The sequence below is a fragment of the Narcine bancroftii genome, chromosome 5 (genome assembly GCF_036971445.1).
Source record: "Narcine bancroftii isolate sNarBan1 chromosome 5, sNarBan1.hap1, whole genome shotgun sequence".
Classification (NCBI taxonomy): Eukaryota; Metazoa; Chordata; class Chondrichthyes; order Torpediniformes; family Narcinidae; genus Narcine; species Narcine bancroftii.
In genome coordinates, this window is record NC_091473.1 from 24,270,774 (window position 1) to 24,289,933 (window position 19,160).

At 36.2% G+C, this 19,160-nt stretch overlaps 1 protein-coding gene across 7 annotated transcripts in view; it reads left to right on the forward strand.

Annotated features, from left to right (window-relative positions):
• Positions 1–19,160, forward strand: part of crbn (cereblon) — a 46,389-nt gene that overhangs the window by 14,749 nt on the left and 12,480 nt on the right. For all 7 annotated transcript variants that reach the window (XM_069936956.1, XM_069936957.1, XM_069936955.1 and 4 more), the window contains 5 exons: positions 7,893–8,055; positions 9,010–9,072; positions 9,413–9,497; positions 9,844–9,959; positions 10,761–10,825. In XM_069936956.1, coding sequence (XP_069793057.1) covers positions 7,893–8,055; positions 9,010–9,072; positions 9,413–9,497; positions 9,844–9,959; positions 10,761–10,825 — 492 coding nt within the window. The remainder of the gene's footprint in view (positions 1–7,892; positions 8,056–9,009; positions 9,073–9,412; positions 9,498–9,843; positions 9,960–10,760; positions 10,826–19,160) is intronic.

Here is a 19,160-nt window from a genome sequence, read left to right on the forward strand (position 1 = left end):
TAGAGGTATTTAAAATTATGAGGGGGATAGACAGTAAATGTTGATAGGCTTTTTTCCACTGAGGGTAGGTGAGATACAAACCAGATGACCTGGGTTAAGCGTGAAAGTAGAAAAGTTTAAGGGGAACATGAGGGGAAACTTCTTCACACAGAGCATAGTCGGAGTATGGAACAAACTGCCAGCTGAGGTGGTGAATGTGAGCTCAATTCTAACATTAAAGAAGAATTTGGACAGGTACATGGATGGAAGAGGTATGGGTGGCTATGGACTAGGTGCAGATCAATGGACGAGGCAAAAAAAATTGTTTGGCACAGACTAGAAGGACCGAATGGACCTGTTTCTATGTTCTAAGGGTCTATGGAATATTTTGTCTTTTTAGGTATTTTTTATCCTGAACCTTCCTCATTTCTTGCAGAAACTCCATCCATTGCTGCTCTGCCATCTTCCCTACTATTGCTTTCTTCCAATTACTTTGGTGAGTTCCTCTCTTGTGTCACTGTCATTTCCTTTACTCCACTGAAATACGACACATCTGACCTTTGTTTCTGCTTGTTAAATCTCAAATTCAACTCAATCATATTGTTATCATTGCCTCCTCATATTTCCTTTACTCTAAGATCTCTTCACCTCAGATGCATTACAGACACTCATTCCAGGGCATCTGATCCCCTAGTAGGCTCATCAACAAAATGCCCTAAAAAGCCATCATGTGGGCATTTTACATATTTTCTCTCTTGAGATTTAGTCCCAACCTCATTTTCATAATCTACTTGCAAGTTAAAATCCTCCATGATTAGGAATTACATTGCCCTTCTGACACCTTTTCTATTTGCTGTTGTAATTTGTTGTCAACATTTTGGCTACTGTTTGGGGGTCTAGATATAACTGTCAATAATGTCCTTTTACGGGGGAGTCACGTGATGGAGTAGTGGCCGGACGGTGAACTCCAGCCCTCTCCAGAAAAGTCGGAAAAAATAAAGGAAAACACAAAGGCACAAAAATAAAAATTAAAGTAAAGTGAGTATAAAGGTGGAAAGAAGATGGCGAGGAAAAAAGAAAAATCGAAACCAACGGTGAGAAGAGAGGAAGAGAAGACAACGGAAGAAGAAGGAGAAGGCCTTACCTGTTCGAAGAGGCCCGCGGTGGAGAGAGAAACCCGCTCCCTCAGGTCGGTAGAAAGTGGACTGCAAAAATGGCTCGCTGAGCCGAGTAAAAGTGCGCAACCGCGCATGCGCGATGCGCATGCAAAAAAACACACCGTCGGTAGGGGTGACCAGCTGGGGAGTCGATCTCCACAGCCGGCAATGACAGCTGCAGAACAGCTGCAGCAAGAGGAGAACATAGAAGACAACGAAAACAAGAAAGAAGAGAAGAAAAGGACAACAAAGAAACAACAGATGGCCAACCCAGAGGAAGAAGAAGAGGAAGAGTACAGTGAAATAGAAGAAGGGAAAGGCAAGACAAAGGATATACTTTCTCTTATTAAAGAATACATGGAGTCATTTAAAGAATGGCAAGCGCAAGAATTTAATGATTTAAGAAGAAGAATAAACAATACAGAAGAGAAAATTAATAAAATAGATATGACCTTATCAGAAATGGGAAAAAGAATGGACAAGCTGGAAGAACGAGAAGCAGCAGTAGAAATGGAAGTAGAGGACTTAAAAAAGAAATTAGAGTAATCTAATAAAAAAGTTAAAGAGACACAAGAGCTGTTAGCTCAGAAAATAGATATAATGGAAAATTATAACAGAAGAAATAACATAAAGATAGTGGGCCTTAAGGAAGATGAAGAAGGCAAGAATATGAGAGAGTTTATAAAAGATTGGATCCCCAGGATCCTAGGATGTCCAGAACTACAGCAAGAAATGGAAATAGAAAGGGCACATAGAGCATTGGCCTTTAAACCACAACCACAACAAAAGCCAAGATCTATTTTAGTAAAATTCCTAAGATAAACTACAAGAGAAAAGGTACTGGAGAAAACAATGGAAAAAGTAAGAGAGGACAACAAGCCACTGGAGTACAAAGGGCGAAAAATCTTCATTTATCCAGATATAAGTTTTGAACTCCTGAAGAAGAGAAAGGAGTTCAAAACAGCAAAGGCGATTTTATGGAAGAAAGGGTATAAATTTATACTAAAGCATCCAGCGGTATTGAAAATATTTATTCCAGGACAGCAAAACAGACTATTCTCGGATCCAGAGGAAGCACGAAAATTTGCAGAACAATTACAAAATAGACTGAGAGATGAAGACATGTAACGAGAGTACAAAAGCTAAAAAGACACATAAGTTTTGAGCTCCTGAAGAAGAGGAAGGAGTTCAATACAGCGAAAACGATTTTATGGAAAAAAACTATTCTCGGATCCAGAGGAAGCAAGGAAATTGCAGAACAACTACAAAACAAGCAGAGAGATGAAGACATGTAATAAGAATAAAATGACCACGATTTATATGTATGTGGGTAAAGAGGTATATGTGTGTATATGTATAGTGTGCATACATGAATGTATCCGTATTTAGAAGAAAATATAGAGAGTATAGACAATTAATAAGGGAAGGAAATGGAATAGAGGGAATAAAGAGGGAATTAAAAGAGTGACCTTTGTTACATATGAAAAGTGAAATCTTTTCTGGGGGGGGCTGGGTGGGGAGGAGTTACGGTCACTGCAAAATCAGCTGACCCTTGCGAGTGAATTCGCAAATCCAAATGGAGAGGGGAGATGTGGTTGTCCGACAAGGGATAAAGGACAACTCAGAAGGGGAAGGGGAGATTGGGGCTAAAGAAGTTTTAAATAGGAGAATAAGGAAAATGTTTGATGTTTTAGGAATGTTGTCTTATAAAGGGTTCAAAACAAGAAAACAGAAATGGATAAGAAGGAAAGGTAATGATGGAGAAACGGAAAGGGAAGATAAACAAAGTATAAAATGGCTACGTTGAACTATATGACTTTAAATATTAATGGAATACATAACCAAATTAAAAGGAAGAAACTGCTAAATTTACTGAAAAAAGAAAAAATTGATATAGCATTTGTGCAAGAAACACATTTAACTGAATTGGAGCACAAGAAATTAAAGAGAGATTGGGTAGGACACGTAACAGCAGCATCGTATAATTCAAAAGCAAGAGGAGTAGCTATATTAATTAGTTAAAATATGCCATTTAAAATAGAAGAGGAAATAATAGATCCAGCAGGGAGATATGTAATGATAAAATGTCAGATATATTCGGAGTTTTGGAATCTACTCAATGTATATTCACCTAACGAAGAAGATCAAAAGTTTATGCAAGATATCTTTTTGAAGATAGCAGATACGCAAGGGAACATATTAATAGGAGGGGATTTCAACCTGAATTTGGATTCAACTATGGACAAAACTGGGAAAAAAATTAACAGAAAGAACAAAGTAACCAAATTTATAATTAAATCGATGGAAGAAATGCAACTTTTGGATATATGGAGGAAACAACACCCAAAGGAAAAGGAATATTCATATTACTCGGCTAGATATAAAACATACTCAAGAATAGACCTATTTTTGTTATCAGCTCATATGCAAGATAGAGTAAGAAAAACAGAATATAAAGCTAGAATACTATCGGACCATTCACCCTTAATATTGACAATAAGGTTAGAGGACATCCCTCCAAGAATGTATAGATGGAGATTAAACCCCATGTTACTTAAAAGGCAGGATTTTAGAGAATTTATTGAAAGACAAATTAAAATGTATTTTGAAGTAAATACGAAATCAGTGAAAGATAAATTTATACTATGGGATGCAATGAAAGCATTCATTAGAGGGCAAATAATAAGTTATGTAACCAAGATGAAAAAGGACTATAATCAGGAAACAGAGCAGTTGGAAAGGGAAATAGTAAATATAGAAAAAGAATTAGCAATGAAGGAAGATACAACTAAAAGAAGAGAATTGGCGGATAAAAAAATAAAATATGAAACACTACAAACATATATGGTGGAGAAGAATATAATAAAGACAAAACAGAAATATTATGAACTGAGTGAAAAAACGCACAAAATCCTAGCATGGCAGCTTAAGACAGAACAAGCTAAGAAAATGGTATTGGCATCAAGGAAAAAAGACAAACAAATTACATATAATCCAAAAGAAATTAAGGAAAACTTTAGAGAATTCTATGAACAATTATACCGAACTGAAAACGAAGGGAAAGAAGGGAAAATAGATGAATTTCTAACTAAAATTGAACTACCAAAACTACAAATAGAGGAACAAAATAAATTAACAGAGCCATTTGGAATAGTAGAAATACAAGAGATAATAAAAAAATTACCAAATAATAAGACACCAGGAGAGGATGGATTCCCAATAGAATTCTATAAAACATTTAAAGACTTATTAATTCCGCTCCTCCTGGAAGTAATCAACCAGATTGATAAAACACAAAGCTTACCAGATTCATGTAAAACAGCAATAATTACAGTAATACTAAAGCAAGGGAAAGATCCACTCACACCAGCGTCATATAGACCAATATCTTTACTTAACACAGATTATAAGATAATAGCTAAACTATTAGCAAACAGATTAGCAGAGTATGTACCGAAAATGGTAAATCTAGACCAAACTGGATTTATCAAAAAAAGACGCACAACAGACAATATTTGTAAATTATTAACTTAATTCATGCAGTAGAAGGGAATAAAGCGCCAGCAGTAGCAGTTGCTTTAGACGCAGAGAAGGCCTTTGACAGAGTAGAATGGAATTATTTGTTCAAAGTATTGCAAAAATTCAGTTTACCGGAGAAGTATATTTATTGGATTAAAGCATTATATAAGGGACCATTAGCGAAAGTGACAGTAAATGGACATGTATCAAAGCAATTTAACTTAAGCAGGTCAACACGGCAGGGATGCCCACTATCACCTTTATTGTTTGCGTTAGCTATAGAATTGATAAGAACAGAAAATAATATAAAAGGGATAAAAATAAAAGACAGGGAATATAAAATCAGTTTATTTGCGGATGATGTTATAGTATACTTAACAGAACCAGAACTATCAATAAAAGAATTATATAAGAAATTGAAGGAATATGGAGAAGTGTCGGGTTACAAGATCAACGTAAATAAAAGTGAAGCAATGCCTATGAATAATGCGGATTTCTCAAAATTTAAGAAGGAATCACCATTTAGATGGCAAATGCAAGCAATAAGATACCTAGGTGTACAAATAAATAAAAATCTCGGCCAACTATATAAACTCAATTATTATCCACTAATGAAAAAATTACAGGATGATTTAGAGCATTGGAAAGATTTACCACTAACACTAATAGGAAGGATAAACTGTATTAAAATGAACATTTTTCCAAGGATATTATACTTATTTCAGGCATTGCTTCAAGGAGTTAAAGAAAATAATAAGGAAATTTTTATGGAAAGGGGGGAAACCAAGGATAGCACTAGATAAATTAACAGAATGGTATAAACAAGGAGGCTTACAAATGCCAAACTTTAAAAATTATTATAGAGCCGCACAATTAAGATACCTATCAGATTTTTATCAAACAAGGGAAAAGCCAGATTGGACCAGATTAGAATTAGATAAAATAGGGGAAAAGATACCTGAACACATATTATATAAATGGGATGAAAAATTGGTACAATATAGAAGTTCTCCAGTATTACATCATCTACTCAATATTTGGAAGAAGATTCATGTAGAAAGAAATAAAACAAATTATCAATTACCAAAACTAATATTGACGCAAAACAAGTTACTCCCTTTTACAATAGATAACCTTTCCTTTAGAGAATGGGAGAAAAAAGGGATTAAAAGAATAGAAAATTGTTTTTCAGGAAATAGATTATTATCCTTTGAACAAATGAAAGATAAATACAATATAACTCAAGATACAATGCTGGCATATTACCAATTGAGATCCTACTTGAAGGATAAATTAGGAAGCAGTTTGAGTTTGCCAGAGGGAAGTAACTTTGAATATGTGATTACAGATACAATGATAATCAAAAAATTTATAACAAATATGTATATTAAACTGCAAGAAAAGGAGAATGAGGAAACAAATGGTAAAATTAAACAAAACTGGGAACAAGATTTAAATATAAAGATAAAAAAGGAAACATGGGAGAAGTTATGCTCTGGAATGATGAGAAATACAATAAATACGAGGTTACGTATGATACAATATAACTGGATACACAGGCTATACATTACACCTCAAAAGTTAAATAAATGGGACTCAACAGTATCTGATAGATGTTTTCGATGTAAAAAAGAAATGGGAACAACAATTCATGCAATCTGGACATGTGAGAAAGTAGAAAAATTTGGGGAAGATCTAAATCAGATATTAAATAAAATAACAGAAAACAATATACCAAAGAATCCAGAGATCTTCCTCCTAAGTAATATAAAAAACAAAGAATTTGGAATTGATTTGGAGGATGCACAAAAAAGATTTGTTAAGATAGCTCTAGCCGTAGCAAAAAAATGTATTATGTCAACCTGGAAATTAGAAGATAACTTGAGAATACAACAATGGTATATAGAAATGAATAAATGTATTCCATTAGAAAAAATAACATATAGTTTAAGAAATAATATTGAAATATTCGAACAAATATGAGAGCCTTACATGAAACACAATAGCGAAAACCTTCCGGGGACAATCACTACCTAAGTTAACGGAAGGAAAAGGAAATGAAAAGAATAGACTCAGTGGAATTTCTGGTGTATTTTTATTGAATGACAACATTGACTGACTGGTTTAATGTATCCTAGATTTTGCACCTTAAATGGACGGGAGGGGGGAAGTAGGGAGGGTGGGATGGGAGGGGGGGGGGAGAAAATGGCACTGTATATGTGTGAAAAGGAAAAAGTGTATATCATGGTTAATATGATTTATGGTGTGAAAACTAAAAAAATTGAAAAAAAAAATGTCCTTTTACCCTTGCCTTTTCTTAACTCAACACACAATGATTCTATATCTTCTGATCTCTCTTTAATGATTTCATGTTATTCCTTGCCAATAGAGCCATGTCACCCTCTTTGCTTACCAGCCTATCCTTTCAATCCACTGTGTTTGCTTGGACATTCAGTTCACAATGACATCCATACTTTAACCATGTCTCTGTGATGGCCAGACCATCATACATGCCAGTCTTTAGCTTTACTATAAGATCATCCACTGTATTTCTTGTGCTACATGTATTTTTTTTCAACCTGTTGAGTTTAGCTTGGATCTGAAAAATTTTGGATAAGTGAAGTCTTCTGATTAGTTTCCACTATCCTCATTTATCTGAATTTTTTTAAAAATCAGATAAATGGAGATTTCAGAGAATCCAATTTTGGATAATAGCAGTTGAGTGTAGTACAAATCAAGAAGAAAGAATAATTGTATGCAGGGAGTATGACTAGGGCAAGGTGAGTGGCTGGGGCCAGGATTTTGACTCTTAGCTGGCTATGTGTTTGGAGCTGAAGTCCAGAAAACATTAGGAAGGAGGGTTTGCATTCAGAGTGGAAAATGTTTGCATATTTCACAGTCCTTTAAATGCATTGCATTCACTCAAATATATTATCCTACCGTGTAAGAAGTCTAAACAGTATTTATTAAAAATGTGAAATAAAAGTGTACTTGGGTAATTATTGGTAATTCTTGAAAATATGCTGATCTACACCAACAAAGTCCCAAGTATTAACAGAGGTTTACTCTATTAATGATGTTTTTTTTTTCCCTTTGTTTTTTTTATATTCTGCCAGTGTGAGTACTAATTCATGTACACAATAATTACCTCTCCCTCATTTTCTTCAAGATGTAAAATATTATTTCAGTCAAATGTATTTATCATATGTTAACACATGCTACTTTAACTGCTCTTAGAATTCGGGTGGCGAAAGTTCAGATCCTGCCAGAGTGCGTTCTTCCTTCAAGTATATCAGGAGTTCAGCTTAATTCACTTAACAGACTTCATATGTTTGTCTCAAATAAACCCCCTGCATGTCGATTAAAGCAAACTCAGAAGTGGTGGCAGAAATATCAAAAGGTTAGTTGTATATCTTATCAAAATGTATCAGGTTAAGTAATTTTGGACTGTGAAATACAAAGAAAAAGTCAAATCGTTCTCAAGGAACATTAGTTTTCACTTAATGACTATCTTTATACTGACATCGATCTAATATTTCAGGATAAAAATATTGTATGAGAAATGGGGACCATAATGATTTTAATGCCACATTCTGATTTGCTCCCTTCATTTAACCATATCTTCAGATCTTTCTAAATTCTATTTTGTCAACACCCTCCTACATTAACAACACTGCTCAAAATTGTGTGATTTGTAAATTGTATTTTTGTTTAGAATTCTAAGTTATTATTGATGCAGTAGTGAACAATGGTGGATTGATTATCAATGTGGAATTCCTCTTTCCACCTTTTGAAGAACCAGCAACCGGGAAATGTGCAAGGCTGATACTTGTAACTTAAGAAATTAATTTAATATTTTTCCAACTTTTAGAATTTGTGAACTGTACTTTGCAGAGATTTAAGTCTTGGTGAATTATTTCTCTTAATTTTAATTTGGAAATCTAAAATCTTTTGGTAGCCTCAAAAAATAAAGTTGTTGACATCAAAATCCTTACCCGTGTATTTTCATCTCCTGCTGTTTCACTGAGAAAAATCTGGCACGTGTAAAACTTTTGTCTTAGAAAATATTATTGATAGAGTTTCAAACATCCCAACAAATTTGCAGTTATGATGAAATATTGACTTACTCCCAGGATTGCTGTCCAAGGAGACAGAGTAGCCCAGTATCTGGAGTTCAGATGTTGTCTTTGATACTCTTCATATACTCTTCATATCTGAGCTCATAATTTGAGATTTGTATAGTCAGATCAAAAGCTGTATATTATCTCATGGATCCTATCAAATATTAAAATAAAAGCATTGTCCACTTTTTTTTTCATAATGCTATTTGTTTGATTTGTTATTTTCATTTTAGAGAAACTTCCATTGTGCAAATCTGACTTGGTGGCCTCCATGGGTGTATTATTTATATGATGCAGTAAGTATAAATCTAAATTTAATTTGTGGTAATTATAATGACAGCTGCAAATATTGAAAAGTTTTAGCTTGGATTCATAGAACTATACATCATGAAAACAGCATGTAGACCAGGATGTTTAACTATATTAATTCCATTTGTCTGCATTTGGTCTATATAATTTAAAACCTGTAACTGTCCAAATATTGTTTCAACGTTGTATTTGTATCCATCTGTCATCACCTTTGGGAGCTCATTCTGCATGCAGACCACCTTCATATTTAAAAAAAACTTGCCCCCATATTCCTTTTAAATCTTTTCACCCCAGCAGTGATATTTTGTTTTGCTTTATATATTATAGGAAATACTCATGGAAAGAATGAAAGCACAGCTGAGAGAATGGGATGAAAATCTTAAAGATGACTCCCTTCCCTCAAATCCTGTAGGTAAGAAAAAAGTGATTGTTTCTTTTTGTATAAAAAATTTCCAAAGTCATTTCATGTTTATTTTAAGAAATTGTCCTTCTGTGTAATGCAGACTGATTGGAGACCAGCTTTTAAAAAAAAATGTGTTTCTTAATTTTAGTCCATGGAATTCTGTGACTTCTATTGCATGCAGGAAAGCTTAATTGAAAGGATCAACAATATTATATTAAGCTTTATTTCACTTTGTTTTCTTGTTAATTTCAGTAGTTAGTTCCAGAAACTTTCAGATCTTTTGATATGTATCTGGACTAGTGAGGAAATAAGAAAAAATGCTATTATTTCCAAAATTATTGATTATTTTGTTTAGATTTTTCTTATAGAGTTGCTGCTTGTTTGCCAATTGATGACACCTTAAGAATAGAGCTTCTTAAAATTGGTAGTGCTATTCAACGGCTTCGCTGTGAATTAGATCTGATGGACAAAGTAAGTGTTGAAAAGTGCAAATTTTACTCTTCTCTCTCTTGAGCACTTAACTTTGGTTTCAGATTTTTGTGCTGTGTTCCACACTGACATTATACAAATAATTATCTTTAATTAACACTTTTTAATGCTCTGCCCATTAAATGGCAACATGGTTAGCATAGCAGTTAGTGTAACGCTATTACAGCACCAGTGACCCAGGTTCAAATTTGCTGTTGTTCCTATGTTCTCCCTGTTCCTTGCGTGAGTTTTCACTGCATGCTCTGGTTTCATCCCACCCTCCAAACTACAGGGTTGTTAGGTTAATTGAATGTAAGGGGCGGCATGATTAGTGTAGCAATTAGTGCAATGCTGTTACAGCATCAGCAATCAAGGCCAGGGTTTGAATCCCATGCTGACTGTAAGGAGTTTGTATGTTCTCCCTGTGTCTGGATGGGTTATCCCCAGGGGCTCTGGTTTTCTCCCACCATTCAAAACGAACCGGGTTGTAGGATAATTAGGTATACGTGGGTGGCACAGGCTCGTAGGCTGAAATGGCCTATTACCGTGCTGTATGTCTCATGTAATTTTTTAAAAATGAATTGGTCACCACGTTTCATGCACAAGAAAGGCATGATTGTATCATTGAACTAATCCTATTATTGAGATAAATGTCCACTTCATACATTGTGTCAGTGCAGTTGTGAAAATAATGAGCAATGCCATTTTACAGTTGAAAATGTATTTTTTGAATACTATCATTTTGCCGTGTATCATGTAAGATGTTTACAGCAGAATCACAGAACATCTTTTTCTGGCTTACAGTGTACGTCTCTTTGTTGTAAAAGATGCCACCATACAGAAATAACTACAAAAAATGATATCTTCAGGTGAGCTTCCTTTTTGAATTAGTAATCTCAGTGAGTTTTACAGGAGTTCACGACGAGGAAGTTGTCCCTTGTTTGAGAAGACCAACCTGTCACTGTCTCAGAATAAGGGAAGGCTGTTTTGGACAGAGATGAAAAAAATATTTTCACTCATGGTGATGAATATTTGGAATTGCCTCATCCTGTGGGAGCTTGCTCATTGTGTTTATTCAAAGCAGATGGAAACATTTCTAGATATTCATGAGAATTGAGGAATGCATGGATGGTGCAGGGAAATGAAGGTGAGCGAGAAATCATTTAATTTAAGTGGATGACAGAGTAGGACAGATGGCCCACTACTTTGAGATGATATGTTCTTGTGAGATTTTAATTCCCAACATCATGCTGACGATGTGTGAATTGTCAGCAATATCAGTGGCATTCACTGGTTAAATTTAAGGACAAGGAGATGTAAAAAAAACTTTTCCCTTGTGATATGAACATATTTATTTGATCAGATAAGGATTTAGTTTAACATTTTATCTCATTTACTTAGACTTCAATCACTTTGTGAATAAATCCAGTCCATTGTCTACCACCATACCTCACATTTGACACTTTTCACCTCAAGGCAAATGTAATGACCTACTTTTTTCATTGGTTATTTTATCCTGATTCCCCTGGATTGTTGCCAATTTAAACTCTTGAACGCTTCATTTGGACTGTGAAACATAAGCAGCCTTGGTTTAATTATGCCACATTCAGGACCACCCAATTATCACCAAAGCCAAGAACCATTTCCATCTTTCACAGAACAATAAATAAAATCGTGGAATTTAAATTTGAAAGCAAAAGTTTATACATTTTTTAATAATCTTACAAAATGTATTTCTTAACAATAAATTAATATCAATGAAGTTATTATTTTCCCAGTAATGTGCCCACTGTTAAAAATTATTTTTTCCCTTGTTATTTGGAACATCCCTATGAAATTGATATTTTGTTCCAGAAGAATTGTATGTAAAAGGAGGTAAACCAACAAGTCTAATTATTTTGTGGTTAATCTCTGCACCATTCTTGTTTACCCACCTTTTACCATATTCCTTGCTGTGCTAGTTTAACACAAAATGATCAGTGTCTCGGGGTGTGCTACATGTTGACGTGGGATTATACTGAGAAAAAATGATTTTAAAAAAAAATAAATAAATAAAAGTTTGTCTGAAGACGTACAGAAGACATTAACAATGCCACCAGAGAAGGATAAAGGCCCTTCTGTAATACAAGAAACCAAGCAAGAAAAAGAAGAGAGGCCTACCTTGAGAAAGGGTCCTGGAACTCTCCATAAGGTAACATCCAAAGGAGAGAGGCCAGAAGCCGGGGAGACCTTGGACACTGCTGCACAGGGTCTCCTCCAACAATAGCCGCCAACATCGACTGAAGTGACGCTGCGCATGTGCAGAGCACATTTTAAAAAAAGGAGGAAATTTTAAAAAAAGATACAAGACACTCACAGCTTCAGTGATCAAGAAGAGGACCTAGAAAAGCAAAGGAAAGATCAAGAATGACCTACAATCAAGAAAAAAGTTGCAGAAGCTTCTTTATCCTCTGGAGAAATTAAGCAATTTATCGACTTTTTTCAACAATCTATGGAAGTATTAACTGATGAAGTAAGGAAGAATGGTGACGTTGGAAAGATTAATGCAACAAGTTGATACTAGATTTGAAATAATGGATAGTAAAATTAAAGGGAATTAATTTGAGATTCAAAATATAAAAGACCAAATGAATAAAGTACAAGCAGAGGCTGCTGCAAAGAACGATCAGTTAATGCAAAAAATAGACATTTTGGAAAACTTTAGCAGATGAATAATATCAAGATTCTTAGATTTAAAGAAGGGGATGAAAGTCAAGGTATGAATTTTTTTTTGCAACAGTAAATACTGGATAGAATCTTTGGATCAGGCTGAATTTCAAAGTGATTTGGAGATAGAGTGAGCCCATAGGGCACTGAGACCTAAACCTCAGCCTGACCGAAGGCCCCATCCAATACTTGTCAGATTCCTTTGATGTGAAGTAAGAGAGAAGATATTGGAGTTGGCAGCAAAGTAAACCAAAGAAAACCATCACCTTTGATTTATAAGATTTTCTTTTATCCAGAAATGTTTTGAAAAAAGAGAAAAGAGTTTAATCCAGTTAAAGATGTGTTATGGAAAAAAGGCTATGCCTTTGTTTTGAGATATCCAGCTGTATTGAAGGTATTCGTCCCGGGAGTGAGGAATAGATTTTTTACTGAGCCTACTGAACCAGAGGTATATGCCAATTCATTGCCTGCTAAAGACCAACAGGTGGCTGTTGATACCTGAATTAATTTCACAACTGAAAGAATGTTGCTGTAACTGAAAGTATATTGTGTTTCAAGAGAGCTTAAAGGGGGAGGAAGGTTTTACTTATAATGTGCGTGATCTCTTATATTTGATAAGATTAATGGATTATTAGATTTATTGGAAAGATTATAGTAGGGGATGGTATGTTATTTCAAGTGAGTTAGTGGGGAATATGATGCTGTCCACTGCAGAGTCATGGGCACTAATGTGATATCTTCTGCATCCAGCATAGGTCAGGGGAGTAGAGACGTTTTACCATCATGCACCTCTGGGGTTTTTCCTTACTTTTTCTTCTCATTTTTTTTTTCCTTAGCTTTTCTTTTTTTTTTGTTTTAAGCCTGGACTGTTTATATATGTAGTATGTTATACAAAGAGGATTGGGGTGAGGAGGGAGGTGGACGCTGGATGGACATGTGCTTTAATTATGGTGTCTAATAGCAGGGAAATTGTCTTAGTATTAATATTAATGGAATTCAGAACCTGATAATGAGAAAAAGGTTATTAAGTTATATGAAAAAAAAAACTAAAGTAGATGTGGCTTTTCTACAAGAAACTCATTTAACGGAAATAGAACATGCAAAACTAAAGAGAGATTGGGTAGGAAGGGTATTGTCTTCTTCATTTAATTCTAAAGCTAGAGGGGTAGTGATGTTAATAAATAAAAGTTTACCAATTAAAATATTGGATGTAATTATTGATAAAGTTGGGAGATATGTGATGGTAAATTGTAAAATTTATTCTGTATATTGGACTTTGAATATATATGCACCGAATATAGACGATGGAAAATTTATACAAGATGTTTTTATGCAATTAGCTAATGTAAAGGGGAAAATAATTATGGGAGGAGATTTTAATTTTACTTTTGATTTGAAGTTGGATAGATTAGGTGAAATCATGGTTAAAACAAGGTAGTTAAAACCGTGAAGAATTTTATGAATAAAATGAAATTTGACAGTTGGAGGAAAATGCATCCTGATATTAGAGATTATTCATTTTATTCTTTTAGACATAATACATATATTTGAATATCAAGCAAGAATATTGTCTGATCATTCACCTTTGGTTATGTCAATTTTATTGGAGGAAAAGTAAAATACATGTTATAAATGGATGTTTAATACTGCATTGTTAAAAGGGCAAGATATTTGTGAATTTATAAGACAGCACATACTTTTTTTTAGACATTAATAAACATTCTGTAACCAATAAGTTTGTGGTTTGGGACTCTATGAAGGCTAATTTAAGAGGACAAATAATAAGTTATACAGCTAAGGTTAAAAAATAATATATGTCTGAAGTTAATCAATGAGAAAATGAAATAATAAAGATGAAAAAGAATTACAAAATCAAGTAAATGATGAGAAACAAAGAGTATTGGATTTTTTTTAAATTGAAATTTAATACAATACAAACACATAGATTAGAAAGAGATACAAGGTGAACCTGACAAAAATATTATGAGTTGGGAGATAGAACACAAAGTTTTAGCATGGCAATTGAAGACTGAACAATTATCGAGAACAATTCTAGCTATAAAAGAAGATTTGGGCCATCTTATAAAATACAGGGCATTAATGATATTTTAATGAAATTTTATAAGAAATTATACCAAGCAGAATCTTTGAAAGATGGAGATAAAATAGACAAATAGAAATCACAGATTATTTTCCCACAATACAGAGGAGAAGACTGAATTAACAAATCCTTTTACAGTTGCAGAAATATATGACATATTGATATCTTTACCAAATAATAACGCTCCAGGTGATGTTTCTCTCTGGAGTTTTATAAAGAGTTATTGATTGTTATATTTATGGGATTGTTCGATCAAATGGAAGATCTTTGTGATTTACCTGAGTCTTTTAAAACAGCATTAATAACAGTTATTCCTAAAAAGAGAAGGATTCTTTGCTTCCATCTTCATATAGACCAATTTCATGATTGAATACTGATTATAAAATTTTATATAAATTAATAGCTAATAGATTAGCTAAATGTTTACCTAAATTGATTAATATGGACCAAACTGGTTTTATTAAGAATAGAAGATTGGCCAACAATATTGTTAAATTTTTAAGTTTGTTAAATGTGGCACAGAAAAGAAAAATACCATCAGTAGCTTTGGCTTTAGGCAGATTAGAATGGGACTATTTATTTAAAGTATTGAAGGTTTTTAGAATTCCAATAAATTTTATAAATAGGATAAGGGCATTATGTTATTGCCCAAAGGCTAGAGTAATTACAAATAGACAAATATCAAAATCTCTTTATTGGAAAGATCATCTAGACAAGGTTGTCCTTTATCTCCTTTTTTATTTGTGCTGGCTATCGATCCTTTAGCAGAGGTGATCAGAAGAGATTGAGGGTTTTAAGATAAAGAACATAAAATTGGCTTTTTTGCAGATGATGCAATGCTATATCTTACAAATCCTGAAAGTTCATTAAAAAAAGTGAATGTTCGATTGGCAAAGTATGGGTTAATATTAGGTTATAAAGTAAATATTGATACAAGTGAAGTGATTCCAATGATTAAGACAGATTACACTCAAGTTAAGAAAATGACAAAATTTAAATGACATAAGGAGGCAGTTAAATATCTAGAAATTAATATTGATAGGAATTTAAATAAATTTATTTACATTCATTTATATACCTCTAAGATGGAAGGATTTGCCAATTTCTTTAATGGGAAGGATTAATTGTGTGAAAATGAATATTTTTCCAAGAACACAATACCTATTTCAATTCTCCCATCTGAGTTCGTGACACCTCACAATCCCTACACCTCCTCCAAGACTTCGGAGTCCTCGAACCGGACCGCCTCATCTTCACGATGAATGTCCAATCCCTTTACACCTTCATTCCCCACACTGAAGGCCTCAAAGCACTTTGATTTTTTCTGGACCTTAGACCTGAGCAGTCACTTTCTGCCACCACCCTTCTCTGCCTGGCAGAACTTGTTCTAACCCTTAACAACTCATCTCACTACCTCCAAATTAAAGGAGTAGCCATGGGTACCCACATGGATCCCAACAATGCCTGCCTATTTGTGGGTTTTGTGGAGCAAAACATGCTACAAGCATACATAGGCAAGACCCCAAACTCTTCCTCCAGTACACCGACAACTGCATTGGGGCAGTCTCATGCACCCGTGATGAGCTTGTCAATTTCATCAGTTTCGCAGCCAATTTCCACCATGACCTCAAACTCGCCTGGTCCATCTCTGATCACACTCTCCCTTTTCTGGATCTCTCTCTCTTTCCATCTCAGGAGACAGACTCTCCAGTGACATTCATTACAAACCCTCTAACTCCCATTACACGTACTCACACCCTGTCCACTTCCTGGACTCCATCCCCTTCTCTCAATTTTTCCATCTCCACCGCATCTGCTCCCAAGATGAGGTCTTCCAGTCCAGAGCCTCTGAAAATGTCTGTCGCCTTCCACAAATGTGGCTTCCCCTCCACCACTATTGGCCCTCACCCACATCTCCTCCATTCGCTGCTCATCTGCCCTAGACCACCCCCCCCTGCCCCTAGAAACAATAAACACATAATCTCCATCATCCTCACCTTCCACCCCAGCAGCCTCTGCATCCATCACATTATCTTCCAGAATTTCCGGCACTTACTACAGGACCCCACCACCAGACACATTTTTCCTTCTCCACCCCTCTCAGCCTTCCATAGGGACTGCTCCCTCCATGACTCTCTTGTGCATTCTTCCCTCCCCACCCATCACCATCACTCCCCACCGGCACCTTCCACAGTGGTCGAAAGTGGTGTAATACCTGCACCCACACCTCCTCCCTCACTACAGTCCGAGGTCCCAAACAGACCTTTCAGGTGGAGCAACACATCACCTGTACCTCCAAAGAACCCATTTACTGCATCTGATGCACCCTCTTTGGCCTTCTCTACATCGGAGATCGCTTTGCTTAGCATCTCCTTCCCGTCCACAACAAAAGTGACCTCCCTGTAGCCAACCTTTTCAATTCTGAGTCACGCTCTCAAGCTCACATGTCTGTCCATGGCCTTTCACACTACCCCACCCTGACTTGAGATTGGAGGAACAATACCTCATTTTTCATCTGCACTCTCCAACCCTAAGGCATGAACATTGAGTTCATTGCATTCCACTAATCAGCTTGCCTTTTCCCCCTCCCCCCCTTAATTACTCATTCCAGTTCCTACTTCCTTTCTCACCCCACCTTGCCTAGACTCCTTTCCCCCCCCCCTTTCCTGTAGTCTCCCTTCCCCCTCTCCCCCTTCCCCCTTTTATTCAGACATCTTTCATGTTCCCCCATACCTTGATGAAGGGCTCAAGCCTGAAACGTTGGTGATGTATCTTTACCATAAACATTTATGTGTTTTTTTTTACTTAACAGAATCCTGTGTTTTACCTTTGTACCAACAATGTTTTTTTCAAGATTTAGATAAAAGTGTAAGAAGATTTATTTGGTGAGACAAAATGCCTATGATGGCATTGGAAAAATTAACATGGAAATATGACCGTGGGGGGGGGGTGGGGGGGAACTACGAATTACTAATTTTAAAAGTTATTGTAAAGCAGCTCAACTTAGATTTTTGTCCTCTTGATGACTGATGACAAGGGAGCATGGGTACAAATTGAAATGAGTAAAATAGGATAAAATAGTAGTTGCGCATTCAGAGCCAGCTCTTCAGCGCTTGACGTCCTGTTTTGCGGAAACTGCCAAAATGTTTGGCCTGGAAGTCAGCCTGAAGAAAACTGAGGTCCTCCATCAGTCAGCTCCCCACCATGACTACCAGCCCCCCCCACATCTCTATCGGGCACACAAAACTCAAAATGGTCAACCAGTTTACCTATCTCGGCTGCACCATTTCATCAGATGCAAGGATCGACAACAAGATAGACAACAGACTCGCCAAGGCAAATAGCGCCTTTGGAAGACTACACAAAAGAGTCTGGAAAAACAACCAACTGAAAAACCTCACAAAGATTAGCGTATACAGAGCCGTTGTCATACCCACACTCCTGTTCGGCTCCGAATCATGGGTCCTCTACCGGCATCACCTACGGCTCCTAGAACGCTTCCACCAGCGCTGTCTCCACTCCATCCTCAGCATTCATTGGAGCGACTTCATCTCCAACATCAAAGTACTCGAGATGGCAGAGGCCGACAGCATCGAATCCACGCTGCTGAAGATCAAACTGAGCTGGGTAGGTCACGTCTCCAGAATGGAGGACCATCGCCTTCCCAAGATCGTGTTATATGGCGAGCTCTCCACTGGCCACCGAGACAGAGGTGCACCAAAGAAGAGGTACAAGGACTGCCTAAAGAAATCTCTTGGTGCCTGCCACATTGACCACCGCCAGTTGGCTGATATCGCCTCCAACCGTGCATCTTGGCGCCTCACAGTTCAGCAACCTCCTTTGAAGAAGACTGCAGAGCCCACCTCACTGACAAAAGACAAAGGAGGAAAAACCCAACACCCAACCCCAACCAACCAATTTTCCCTTGCAACCGCTGCAATCGTGTCTGCCTGTCCCGCATCGGACTTGTCAGCCACAAACGAGCCTGCAGCTGACGTGGACATTACCCCTCCATAAATCATCGTCTGCGAAGCCAAGCCAAGCCAAAGAAAAGAGAAGTTCTGAACACATTTTGTATAAATGGCATGAAGGATTGTTGAGAGGGTGAATAGATAAACCAATTTTGAAACATATATTTAAAGTAGGCAATGGAATACATGTAGAAAGAGGAATGAAGAATTATTAATTGGCTAGAATGTTATTACAGGTGCACAATCTTTTATCCGGAACCCTTGGAGGACAGTGTGTCCCGAATTCCAGATTTTTCCAGATTTCAGAAAGCCAGATTTAAACCCACCCGAATTGTGCTGCCATATCCACCCCCACCCCCTTCCAGTCGTGCTGCCACCTCCCCCCTCCCGCCCATTCAACTTGTGCTACTGGTCTACCCCCTCCCA